This window comes from Dryas octopetala, chromosome 2 (genome assembly GCF_963921425.1).
Source record: "Dryas octopetala chromosome 2, drDryOcto1.1, whole genome shotgun sequence".
Taxonomy (NCBI): domain Eukaryota; kingdom Viridiplantae; phylum Streptophyta; class Magnoliopsida; order Rosales; family Rosaceae; genus Dryas; species Dryas octopetala.
Window position 1 is genome coordinate 3,481,205 of NC_141367.1, and position 14,156 is coordinate 3,495,360.

The 14,156-nt window shown below is 34.7% G+C and overlaps 1 protein-coding gene across 2 annotated transcripts; it reads right to left on the bottom strand.

The window, feature by feature from the left end:
• Positions 1-212: 212 nt before the first annotated feature.
• FY (Transducin/WD40 repeat-like superfamily protein) lies at positions 213-10,605 on the bottom strand. Of its 2 annotated transcripts, none has more exons than XM_086231585.1 (18): positions 9,973-10,605; positions 9,464-9,555; positions 9,183-9,251; positions 8,930-9,034; positions 7,906-8,001; positions 7,725-7,807; positions 7,558-7,629; positions 7,392-7,489; positions 5,993-6,052; positions 5,842-5,902; positions 5,673-5,760; positions 5,488-5,551; positions 4,306-4,384; positions 3,639-3,728; positions 2,531-2,607; positions 1,699-2,210; positions 681-932; positions 213-544 (listed from the first exon to the last, which is right to left on the bottom strand). In XM_086231585.1, the coding sequence occupies exons 1-18, from the start codon at positions 10,289-10,291 to the stop codon at positions 476-478; spliced, it is 2,286 nt and encodes a 761-aa protein (XP_086087711.1). In that variant the 5' UTR covers positions 10,292-10,605; the 3' UTR covers positions 213-475. The 2 variants fall into 2 exon arrangements, with proteins under 2 accessions (XP_086087711.1, XP_086087710.1); XM_086231584.1 differs by having other exon boundaries at positions 2,519-2,607.
• Between the last annotated feature and the right edge of the window lie 3,551 nt (positions 10,606-14,156).

Genomic DNA, 14,156 nt, shown 5'->3' on the forward strand with positions numbered 1-14,156 from the left:
TATGGAATAACAAGTTTCATATAGAAAAACTCTTTATATTTCATTTTATTGAGAAACATGTAGGAAAAATGTTTGAGTAAGGTGAACATATTACAAAATCAACAGAACTACTCATGCCCACTGTCTTGTAATGTAAGGAGTACGTAATTTGATCATTACAATTTTGCTGGTGCTAAAATAACCGACGAACGCAATACAATAAAAGCCAAATGGAACTGAAGACATCTTTAATAATATTTTTGTTTCATCAACCAAAGTCATCTAGAAAATTCGAGGCCAAAGTACATAAAAACAAAAAACAAAAAACAAAAAACAAAAATGAGTAAATGACAACTTTTCCGTACCCCAGCTTGTTATATACAATATAAGAGTCAATTCTACACTTGAGTACATGCAAACAAGCTGTCCCGGTGAGAAGGAGAGAGTGAGAGAAAGGGAGGGAAGACTAGAAAAGTTAAATCTGAAAGGAATTGATCTACTGAGGGGCTTGCCCGTGTGGTGGTGGTCCTGGCGGAGGTTGAGGCATACCAGATTGACCCCTGGACTGCAATAAGCAAGACAAGAACACATTAGTTTCTGCTGAGTAATGTCGAAATTTAGGAAAGTCTCTCAACCATTGCCAGAGATCTTTAATAATATCAATATGCAGTGCATAGAAGCAGCAAACAATTCTGTCTCACCTGGTAAGGATTATACCCTGGTAGCATTGGCATTTGTCCAGACTGTGCCCGATTAAAGCCACCACCCTGAGGATACATTTGACCCCCACTTGCATTTGATGGGCCCTGCATGTTTGGCATCCCATTTGGAAAACCTCCAACAGGTGGAGGTGCCCCACTTGTAGGTAGAGGTCCCGAGTGCATTGGATTCATGCCCATATAATGACCTTGTGGCAATGGGTGAACCATCTGATTCATTGTACCTTGCATTCCCTAGAGAACCAAGTTAATGTTAATTAGCAATTATAAATATTTTCCAAGCAGAGTACATAGTCAACTAGGATCATCTCCAAAAATAGTCAAACTACAATTTTGCATGTGCTCAATGGATGTTAGGTTGACAACAAATCAAAATAATCATTACAATTGAAATTAGAAGTTCGGAGGCACTTTTAGATCAGTGTTGTTTCAGATTACAAGGTACTAGTTAGAGTAAGACCTCTTCAAATAAATGTAATCAAAATAAGATATTCATTTCATTAACTTTTGGTTTTATGACACAGGACAAGGTTAATAAAAAACACCAAGGCCACATGCGATTACTCGTTCCACAAAATGTTACAGATTGCATATTATCATTAGATTTTGGAAAGCACCAAAAAAAAAAATTCTCAAACTGCAGAAATACCATGATTTTTGAAAGAGATTATATCTCTTTTATGAAGTGACATTTATGTCAGCGGCAGGGGAATCAAACAAACAGTAAAAATGGACTAATGGAGTTTCTCAAGGCAGCTAAGCCTGAGAAACTTGTTCAGTGTACTTTCATACAATTTCTTAATCAGAGTTCCTGCAAAGAACATGCTGACTTCTAGTTGTAAGCAACACAAACGAACCAAAGCAATCTTCCGAATTTGTTACTTGAAATAAAGAATACTGACTTATAAAGAAATCACCCTTTGTGGATATAACTTATAAATGAAAACAAGAGGTGAGTAATGTAACAAATAATTATTTGCAAAACAAAAAACACACGTACCATTGGCATTGAAAGTGAGGTAGGAACTGATGAAGGCATAGGCAAAGACCCAGGAGCTGAAGATGGCATACCAAGGGGGGGCATTTGAGGTGGCGGGCGATGTAAATGAGGATGCGGCAGTAAGGGTAAATGGGATGGAGGCTGTAGCTGTGGCATATTTGGAGGTGGCATAGGCAAAGGGGGCATTTGTTGTGGGTGAGCTTGGTGTTGTTGGTGTGGGATCTGTTGAGGATTTTGCTGATATGGTTGCTGCTGATTTACGGCAAGAAGAGAGGGATGTGGACCAGGAGGGAGAGGAGGAGCCCCTAAAGGCATCGAAAGTGCATGAGATTGCTGTTGCTCTCCCTGAGTTGATGCATCAAGAGATAACGGCATAGCAACTCCAACACCCGGAATGGTTCCTTCGTTTCGAGTCAACCCAGGAGCAAATGGTCCTGGAGTTGGTGGTCCATCAGGTACTGCAAAATTACCAGTCATGCGACCAGCAAAAGCAGGGTTTTGCTCACCATAACCTGAGAAAAACAAAAATAACACGGTGCTTCCTTCAAGTTAGGCTACATCTACCTCAATTTAAACTACAAATTCATACATTTCTCAATAATCTCACCCCTATTTCATAGCATATACACCATTAAGATTCATAGATTAAGATAAACATCCAAGTATGTTGACAATATTAATTATTTTATGAAATCACAAAAATTAAGGGAAATGTTGATCCATTATTTCTGCGGCAAAGGTCAAACTTAGAATGCTTAAAAATGGCATTCTTTATGATAAGATAACACACTATATATTGTGTTCAGATATTGATTTTAACCTTGATTCTGACCGGTGTTAAATTTATCACGACCAGTGTCTCCCGGCCTATTTCTACACCAAAACTTCGTTGTGTGATCATTGCTACCACTGCAGAAGAACAATACAAGTAAATGAAGCCATTGTCATTACGTAATAAATATTCAGATAATGATGATACTAGCTTGTTGACAGTGTACCAATATTATTCTATATAAAAAATCTAAAACATCAGGATGCCCATATTTACAGGAAGGACTTTCAACTTGAACATGCAGCCTGCCAAAAATATATAGATTTAGGTGGCCACTTTATTGGTCAAAAGCCGAACATTAGACACGTCTAACCAAAGTACAATCACAACGTATTTGGACTTGGATAAGACAGACAAATAGGCAAGTCAATGCTGCAGCAATAACTGCCAATCTATGTAAGAATTCACGGCAAAATAATAATTTTCTTATACCAAAAGCACGCCTCTTTTGACACACCACAAGGTTTCCAAATAAATTTCCCTTGATTTAAATTCTACAAGGCTTTCATGGCAATTACATTACTAACAAAAAACAAACTTACAATTTGACAGTGCTATGCTCCTCTTCCCTAGCCAATTTATATTTGAATTCTATTACAACAGAAAATGGGGGGGGGGGGAAGGAATTTAGCAAAGTGAACTTTGGTGACTCCCCAAGCACAAACCCTACCCAACAATCTATTAAGTACACCAATCAAGTTTCTACCCTACAGCTGCTTTCCTAAGTGGTTAGTTCCCTTAAGATTCATTTAACAAATAAATCAATGGGGCAATTTGGTTTACCACTATATCCTAGGACACAGTCTGTTGAAAATTGCAGCCTAATCAGATGACTTTTAAGCAATAATATTCAGCAATTGAAAAAGAAAAAAAAAAAAGTATATGCATTGCCTTTAAAGTAAATTCGCAAAACTAGGCTACCAAAGAAGATCATTTTATACCTATCAACTTTAATTTATACAGTGAATTGGTTTTGAGAGCAGTCCACCAGTTTTTTTGGCAACTTTCACACGTATCACAACAAAAATTTCATCTTAAATATAAAATAACAGAAAATACACCAAGAAAAGCAGTACATGATCATAAACAAGGAGACAGATATACATACCTGCAAAGAAGATAACCAATAGGATGCCATGCAAGATCCCACACACTGTTATCATGTGCATTAGGAATTTCAACCTGGGGAGTTTCATGCCTGTTCATCAGAATAAATTTTAATGGTCATACGAATTTACGAAACAAGAACTATCTGCACTTCCAAATTGCAACAAGGAACAATATAAAAAACAGAGCCGAACAACCCAAACAAAAAGGACTAAGAATACTGAAACTTTACTATGAGACCTCGGTCATTTTTCCCCAGTCATCCAGAAGGTCATGGAGAATGCAATACAGTTTTGCAAAAAAAATACATTTATATTTATTGTTTTTTTTCCTTTATTTCCAGCATTACATATGATACTTAAAATTCCAGGAAAAGCTGATATTGTCCTTTCTCACCTCAAGAATTACAATGCAAATATGGGTTTCCCTACTTTCAACACAATTCTTTTCCTTTTGGAAAATACATACTTAAAGTATTGCACCAAAAGAGAAGTAAGGGTGAAAATTAGAGGCTTGCGTAATGAATTAAGAAGAAAGCATGAAAGAAACTGGGAAAAGCTTCTTTTTTTCTGATAGGTAAAGAATAAGAGAGATGAGTGATAAACTAACGCTGATTAAAAGAAAAATACAACTATAGAAAGATACTACGGATCAGGAATAGAATTTACCCAACAAGCCAATGGTAAATGGATCCGTCAAAACTCCCACTGACAAAATATTCTTCATGAAACGGATGCCAAGCCAGAGCTAAAAAAAAAAAAAAAATCAAAGGATGATAACCATAAGCATTATACTCGTACAAAGCATAAGCAAATATATTGTAGCAACTTAGGCCCTCCATGGGGTAGGTGTGAGCCATTATAATGGTGCAAGCAAGGGGAATAGAGCACATTTTTGACTTGTGGACTTATTATCACCTCTCTCCTTATTTATATATTGTTCTCAATTTGATATTGGTGGACACTTCTTCCACCAAAGTGACTTAAATAAAAAGCTCCAAACCAAACTTATGTCATACCTGACTGGAAACTTAAAGCTGCCTGCAGGTTTTTACATTGTACCTAGATCTTAGGAACTGAATATAATTATAGATTTTAAAGCAAGTAAAATTGATTTTAGGGTTTATAATTGTGCTTGTCAGTTGCCACTAAAAGGGTCAATCCTCAGAGCTGAAAGTGAGGCTGAGAACTTCAGTTATGAGTAGCAGTTATGAGGTACCTCTGTTTCTGTTTTTTCCCTCTTTTTGTTTTTTTTTTTTGGTGGATAAGTTTCTAAAAATTATCAGAAAAGCGGACAAAACCCCCATACATAAAGACATATATTGGAGATACCAAAAAATTAAAACCGATTTATTTTAATAGAAAACTAAATTAAAATCAAATCAAATCAAATTAGCACCTAATCTAAAATCAGAAGAAATTCTAGAAATAAAGACAACATGAAAGAGCTTGATGAAACACATCCACCACAAAAAATTAGGGTTTTGTGGTTAAGAGGTCGAAGAAAAAAGGGATCTTCTGTAAAGATGGTGATAAATATAATCAATCTAGTAGGGAAAAATTTAAGAGGTAACAATATGTAATTGGAAAAGAAAGTTAAGGCCATCACCCCCAGGTTCTTGATCTTCCTCCTAGTTCTATAAGAACTAGGACTCACATTTTAGAAGATATATCTTTGAGAAAGTTTGGCAACTATGGCACACCACGGACCAACCCAATAAATAAATAAATAAATAATATAAAGAAATCAGAACATGATCTGCGAGAAATTTGTATAAACAAATCCATCAAAATCTAGCCAAATAATTAACCTCAAAAGGGGTCTGCACTATGAGAAGAAATTTCACTAACCAGTCACATCCTTTCGATGCCCGCGGAAAGATTCAAGTTCCTTCATTGCCCTAATGTCGTAAAGCTGAGAGTATAGGGTGCAACAATATTATCGATCATACAAAGAAATTGAAATTTTCAAAAGAAAAAAATCAATCCTACATCAACTTATGTGACAGCATAAAAGCAAAATATTAGGTACCTACCTTAATGATTTGATCCTTTGAAGCCGTTAGAACCCAGTTACCATTTTGGTTCCATTTCACACAGAGCACCATATTTTTGTGGCCATGACTGCAAAGGCATGCATAAAATCTTTAAGAATTTCAACATACAAACAAATTTACAGGATTAACTGCCAAATTCTCTACTCACAATGAACAGAGTTCTCTCCCTGACTTGGCATCCCAAAGTTTGACAAGATTGTCTTTACCACCTAAGCATAGACCAATGATAAGGAATAAGTACTTCAACACCAACTTAAAAAATAAATATCTTAACACATAAGCTCAATTGTTGCCAACACCTGAAACTAGTAGAGATTTTGTTGGGTGCCAGTCAACACTCTTCACATCCCAACCATGGCCTGCCTGAGTTCAAAACACACATAGAAATTCTAAGGTTACTCCATGCACTTTTAAAGCATACAAAGCCAAAGAACAAAATTTCAAAAACTTAAGCAAGGAGAAAACTTCATGCAATTATGAATCTATGATAATCTGGTTATAGAGTTCATGCTTTGAACTCAACAAAGTAAGCTACTAAAGGAACCAACAAGTATCCCGGAAACTGATAACACAACATGCTTGTATGCATCAAGATGATGCAAACAAAAACTGTCAAAAACTTATATACGTACATATAGAGTCTGCTTCTTAAACAGGACCCCGCACTGCAGCAGGATCCCACACTACCTTAAATTTTGTTAAAAGGCGCCCGTTTAGGGCTTAGGATCTAGCTAACCCAACTCTGACCCTAAGAAATACAATCTGTTGTTTAAAGGGGGAAAAACCTTAAATAAAAAAAAATAAAAAAAAAAAGGGCCTGTTCAAACAGCCATATTGGCCCTATTGGCAAATGCGAGATCCGCTTTTTCCCACACACACACAAACATACTCATAAAAAGAAAGTATACTCCCCATTCAAAAACTTTTAGGGGAAGTGCACTTTTGAATTCACAAACTAATGATTTTCAACCAACTGTAGTATATGTTTAACTTGTGCAATATATTGTATCCCAAGTGGTAAACAACCATAAACCAAATCCTCTTTTCCCAACTAAAAATAATTAAAGAAATATAACTCACTTATAACCAAAAAAAAAAGTAAATAAATAGACAAAGGTCTCAACTAAACCCAGTTTTATTGGAACACGTAACCCATATCATAAGAAAAACCCTAGGAACATTCTAACATTTCTAAATGAAGTCTATTGCCTAGCACACAATTCCAATCCCCTGCCAATTATATAAATGCCAGTGCACACCCAGGGCTGCCAATTATGGCAAAGCTGTAGGCTAAAACTAAAAGGAATTGTAGAATCAGAATATGAAAGGTGTCAGTAACAGATTACGTATTTAATCCCACTTCCTCTCAAGTCAACTGAGGAGATCTTCTTCTCTCATCAGATAGAAAATTATAAATAAACATGTAATCAAACAAAAAATGGATGCTTATGTGTTTAGAACTTTGGATGAAGGTTAGAAAGGCAAGTATTGCATTTTGTTAATAGAATGTCATGTTAGATGACAACATATCAATCCAGTATTGCATTTCATTAATAGAAAGTCATGTTAGATAACAACATATCAATCTTATCAAAAAGATAACATAACAATAAACCAGCACCACAGTACTGGGATCGAGCGACCAAATTAGGGTCAACAAACTCATTCCACATCTGTTGTGTAGTCAAGGCACTTTACCAGTCAATGTGCGCTCTTCTTGGCACCGCGCAAAGTCCCAAACTTTAACAGAAGTATCATCAGAACAGGAACAGAACTTCAAGTCAGTCTTACAGAAGCTGTAAAAAAGAGTCAGTTAAGACATAACTCAAGCAGAATGAAGAAAAGTACACATGTGAACATTTACCTTAGGTCACGAACAGATTCTTTGTGAGCAGTTTTATTGGCCTTCACATTATTCATGTTGTTCTGCCAATATCTAAAAAGTACATCCATATGTATGAACATATTAGAACTATTATGATTTTTCATATAATAAAACTTATTAACAATTGAAATTATATGTATCATTACTTTATTGCGCCTCCATCATCACCAGAGACCATCCAATTGTCATTATGACTCCATACCATAGACCTGATTGCTTGATCATGAGCCTACAAATTGAAATAAAATAATATCAAAAAATATCATTCTGACATCCAATATAATTGTAATTAAAAAAAGCAAACATGTACCATGTATAATTATTTACCTGAAGAATCATTTCAAAGTTAAATGATTGTCCATTCCAAAGAGTGAATTCCCCACTTTGAGAGCCTGTAATAAGACGTCTCCCAGTAGGAGTCCACTTTGAAAAAAAAGGAGGGGAGCAGGGTCAGCCAACATCAGAATGATAGCGCAACTAAAGATAATAGAGTGACAATAAAGATTTATATTATGATCTTCCAAACAAGTTTAAAACCATAAATCCAATACAAAACGAGAACACTTCAAATATATGAGTGCAAACACTAAAATAAAGTTTTTTGGTTCATGGCCCAATAAAGCAGACAGCTCAAGTTCAATGAGCATAACACATAATAAGGAACAAGAAAAAGCACATATTTCCGTTGGAATATACATCACCATAATAGTTTTTCAGGCCTAAATAAAATGTTCAACATAGACAACTAAAAAACTAAACAATGATATATAGAAACATCTGTTTGGTAGCATATTTTGTCTCTTGTTTTCCTTTTTTTTTTTTTTTAATTAAAGACAGAAGGAGAGGGGAGAGAAGAGATGAGAGAGGTAAGGGACAAACTTTTATAAAAAACTATAAACAGATTTTAAATGGTTTTAATTTTTAATCTTAATTTTATCTATCCCTCTCCTTTCTTCACTTACTCTCATCTCTCCTCTCTCACTCTCCTTTCTCTCAGATTATCCCCTCTCTTTAATTTTAAAAAAAAAAATAAAAAATAACATTACTAGACCTGTAAAATGGTCAGGCTGGGCTGGGGCATGGTCAACCCAGGATCTGTCTGGCCCTGGCCATTTTGAACCTAAAATGTTTTTATTTTGTAGCTAAACCTCCCCAATAGTTCATCCCCCTGCCTCAAATACCGTAACTTATCCAAAAAACATACAATTTGCTCATAAGTACCAAAATAATATAACTTAAAACTCGAATAGAAAACAACAATATGCTCAATGACCCATTGTTAAACAAAACACACATACACACAGAGGATTTACATGAGCTTTGACCAAAACTTGATTGTAGTCCAACTTACCAAAACCCGATTAATCGAACATCGATTTTTGTTTAAAGAAGTATGCACAAACTTTGCAGCAAAGCTAGTAGATGGATTATCAGAATAGGCAACTGTCGGCAACATCTACACCAAAAAAAAAAAAAAGACTATTAAAAGTAAAATGACCATATACACAAAGTTCAGACTAAAATTAGACTACAATCATGCTTCCAGTCAACCATTACTAATGCTCAAAGAAAATGAAAAATAGAAATAACAAATGATCACTGACATCAATTGCTGCTGCTGGTGTAGGTTGCAATACTGTCCTATCCCTTGCATCCCGCTGCCACATTCGAATCTGAAGAATAATGATACCAGATTAGAAGATACTCAATCACCAATAAAAATTTGCAAGACTAAGAGACAATGGCAAGCAGATTCCTTCAGGCTCTTCACATCTAAAAATGAAAATGAAATATCCGAAGGACACACATGTAGTGATGTTTTGCGAGTTTGGCAGCTGTTTTATTATACATAAATCAAAAAATAATGCAAACAACTAGACCTTACCTGCATATATCGCACGACAGTGCTAGTGTAATCAACAGCCCTCCTCTGGGTAAGCTTTCTCATCCTTTTTGCAGCAAAACCATCAGCATGAGCTGCAAAAAACAAACCATTTGTCAGAGACAAACAGAAAATTCATTATAACATCTACACCAAACTTCCGACTAAACTCTACTAGTATTTTCAATAGAATCATAATTAACACCTTCAGAATCACCTGGCACACCCTTGTACATTGCAAACCCCTAAAACTTCAGGATATCTAGGTCTAGGGGTCTCATTTACAAATTATTTTCTTCATAGCCTTGTAGCTTTAAAACTTTAAATTTCATAGTTATAAACCCCAATTAAAAGAAATAAAATGTACCCTAAATCTATTTAGGTTTTCTCAAGGTAAATTACTTCCATACACTTCAAATTCTTTCTTTTTTGTTTCCTTCGGTTTCCCAGAAACCAAACAACAAGATATAACAAAATGCAAGGCATAATAATAATAATAATTGAGCACAAACCATCATAAGGAGGAAGAGGAGGAGCAGGGGCAGAAAGGTGGTGATACTCCGGGGCCATATTAGTCGAAGAAGCAGATGGCTGACGCATCATTGGCGGCGGTGGGCCCCTATGAAATTCTCCACCTTGCTGCTGATGCTGATGCTGATGCTGATGCTGCTGCGGATGTTGTTGCTGATGTTGATGATGTTGCTGTTGATGCTGCTGCGGATGTTGCTGTTGATGCTGATGCTGATGCTGATGCTGCTGTGGATGTTGCTGCTGCTGCTGCTGTTGGTGGTGTTGCTGTTGCTGTTGCTGTTGAGGATCGGCGTACATCATTGTGATCTCCCCAAAAGACGACCAATCAAAATTCTAACCCTAACCCTAAACCCTAATCCTAGGACAGCTAAAAAGATTGAGAAAAACCCTAACCCTAGGAACAGAGAGAATGCAAATTACAAGGAAGAAGTTGCAACACTCGAAAGGCCTCCAATGGCATTCAATGTGGAGTAACTGAGTGAGCGCGGGAAAATCGAATTCAGTTTATGTGTGTCAACCTTTCTGAAAGCTGTTCTCTGTTTCTTTTTTTCTTTTGTGGTGAGTGGTGAGTGGTGAGTGGTGAGAGAGAAAGAGAGAGAGAGGGAGAGAGAGAATCAGAGATATTGATGCTCTGGGGCGGTTTTGGTTTTTCTTCGGAGCGAAAACTCAAAACCGGAGCTTTAACGGTGACTTGTCGATGAGTCAGAGTTAATTACACTTACACCCCTGAGGTTTATCGTCTTTTCACATACACCTCCTGTAGTTTCAATAATTACACATACACTTCCTGAGGTTTCAAAACTATTACATATAACCCCTATAGTGAGACAATAAATGATGAGAGATTATTCAAAAAAGCATGCTAAGAGGTTAAATGGCTTAATAAGATTACTCAAGGTGTAAGGTCCAACCTCAATACAAATATTTTTTTCTCTTGTAGGGGGTTATATGCAATATTTTTGAAACCTCATGAGGTATATGTGTAATTTTCAAAACCTCATAGGATGTATGTGAAAAGACGATAAACCTCAGGGGGTGTAAGTAGAATTAACTCTGAAGAGTGATGATGAAGTGGGAAGGTAACTGGGTGTGGGCGTGTGCACCATAGGTCCATAGGCTTGTTGGGTTAGTGACGTGGCATGTTTGTAAAGGGGGCTGGTGATTAAGGATGGCAAAATTCCGCGCCCCCGAAAATCTCTGTGGGGACTCACCCCGATTAAGCGGGTATAGTAATACCATTCCCGTCCCCGCCTCTCCCCGTATACCCGTTTAATAAAAATATTATATTATATAATTATATTTTAATTTATTATCTTAATTTTGGTTGCATATCTTTAAAATTTAATAGTGTTATCTTTATAATTTTGTGTTATTGTAATATAATATGATGAATTTTAATATATTTCATCTATTATATTATATATTTATGTTAAGAGGGGTGTATTCAATTAGGATTTTAATGGACTTTTGTAGAGTTTTTAAAAGTCATTGACTTTGGTAGAATTGAAGGATTTTTAATAACTTTCATAAACTCCATATAGACTTTGCTAGAATTCTGCTTAGAGTTTTAATAGAGTTTGCTTGACTTTTCTCATAGACTTTGATAGATTTTTATAAACTTCTAATAACTTTGATATAATTTTTTATTGTTTATTTTAGAATTTTTCCAATATGTTTTTTATTTTTTTTGTTCTCCGTGAGTGTGTGGAATGGGGATTAGCTTCAAGACTGAGATACATACTCAAAGTGCCCTATGTTGTGCTGGAGACGTCTGGGTGTATAAAATTTGGGCATTCAATTTGTGAAAGAACTGGTCCAGAGAAAAAAGAAAAGAAGAAAGAGACACTTGCATGCAAAAATGATTTTGTTTCCTTGGATCCCCACCAAGTGTTTGAGAGAATACTTCCCTCTTCTAATTGACTTGTCTTTTCTTTGAGGCTACAATACAATCTGTCTACACATTGAATCTTAAACACAAACAAATGGGCTCCTTAATTTGCACGCTTTTGGAAACCATATACGAAATGCAATTTCAGTGCTCGCTTATTAATTAATTATCATTGCAACCAAACCAACACACTCAAGCTCTCACTGCCAAGGAGCTCGAAACTTTCCTTCCTTGTTGTCTTTGTGTTTTATTTCCATATTTCAAGTTTCAGTGGTGGGTTTCCTTAAAAAAAAAAATGGTTTCACTGATGAGTTATATATATTCATTCCTTTAATGCAATTTTTGAACTCTAGTTCTACCATGTGCGGATCTTCGATGAACAATGAAGAAGTGTTGATCTATGGCAGCATCTTTATATGTTGTTCTTAATCAAACAAAATATGACGATTAGTCAAAAGAAAATTAATATAAGAGGACATAGTAATTAGAAAAAATAAATTAAGAGTTGTGTGAAGAAATAAGATTAGGGGGTTTAGCGTCACTCTTTAAAAAAATAATAAATAAATACAACTTTTTCAATAGCCTTTTAATATTTGAAATCTTTTGAAATCTGCAGGGAGAACGCTGGAGAATTATTGACTTTGATATAACATAACAGTAATGCTACACTTACCACATTTTTATACCACAATTTCATACCATCTTACATGGCATTCATACATTGGACACTACAAATTAAAAAATAAAACCTAAAAAAGAAAAAGGAAATACCCTTTCAGTAAAGTAATGACACATCAGGTGGGATACAAATGTGGGAAAACAAAATGTGGTACAACTAGCATTATTGATAACATAATTTACACTTCAAAGTCCATGAAAGTCTTTTAAAGTTTATCATTTAATAAAGTCAATGACTTTTTGAATATCATGTCACTTTTATAGACTCTCTAAAAGTCTTGATTGAATACCATATACTTTTTAATAGTCTGATTAAATACCATCAAACTTTGATAAACTCTTTAAAAGTTTTGATTGAATACTACTAGACTTTTCAATTCCACCAAAGTCATTTAAAATCCTAATTGAATACACCCCCCTTAATTTGGTATGTTATTAATAAAAAATTATTTTTTAAAAAAATAATAGGGGCCCCGAATACCCCCGATGGGGACCCGATTACCCGATGGGGCGAGTATGATATTGGCGAACCCGCCCCGTTGCCATTCCTATTGGTGATGATAAACGGAAAGGATGAGTTATTTTATCTATATGTATCTAGGTCAATTCAAAAAAATCAATAAATATTTTAAATATTACAAATTAATCGATGAACTTTTTTAAAATATCATGATAGTTACTAGAGTAAATTGCAGATTTAGTCCAGTTATTTTATACCTAGTTCAATTTTGGTCCACAATCTTTTTTAAGTTCTGTTTTGATCCACTAATTATTTCACTTGTTCAATAAAGGTCCAGATTTGTTTTCTCAAATTTGGTTTGTCTTTTATCCTATCAAATCTCACTCAAATTCAGCAAATATATACTTATTTTAAAGCTATGCATTTCTTCTTTACAAACATATAAAGATTATTCAAATTGAAGTTCTAAAACTCAAGATAATTGACCCCAAAGTAGGGTATCCGAAACTGCCAATTTTTCAAATTTCACCTAATCTCAATTCTCTTAGATTATAATTCTCCAAATTTGTTTTTATGACTAAGGAATGATGAAATATAACTTATACTTCAATTATAATTGAAGAAAACACAACCCAAAGGATTTAAAGTCACAAATCTGGACCTTTATTGAACAAATGAAACAATTAGTGGACCAAAACAGAACTTAAAAAAGATCGTGGACCAAAATTGAACTAGGTATAAAATAAATGGACCAAATCTGTAATTTTCTCTAGTTACTATTAATCAAAATAAAATTAAGAAAAATTATGTAAATTAACAACTGGATAAAAATAAAAAAGAATTTACGAATCTTACCCACATCATCAATTTTTTCTAAAAAAAATTACATATAAATCAATAACGACCACATACTTTTTTAAAATAGTAAATGTGTGACAGTTATCATTTTCTAATTGATAATTATGTGACAGTTACCGTTTTTATGGTTTTTAATTGGTAATTGTCACACAATTACTTTTTTTTAATTGGTAATTACCACACAGTTACTATTTTTTAATTAGAAATTGTCACACAATTACTGTTTTTAGACTTGGTCACAGTTACCATTTTTAAATTGAGTCAAAATATTTTTGAAAGAC

Coding starts and splice junctions, on each gene's coding strand:
- FY (XM_086231584.1), bottom strand. CDS start 10,291: ATGATGTACGCCGATCCTCAACAGCAACAGCAACAGCAACACCACCAA. Junction 7,490..7,557: donor GAATCTGTTCGTGACCTAAG/GTAAATGTTCAC, acceptor TCTTTTTTACAG/CTTCTGTAAGACTGACTTGA. Junction 2,608..3,638: donor ATTGGTTATCTTCTTTGCAG/GTATGTATATCT, acceptor GTTCTTCTGCAG/TGGTAGCAATGATCACACAA.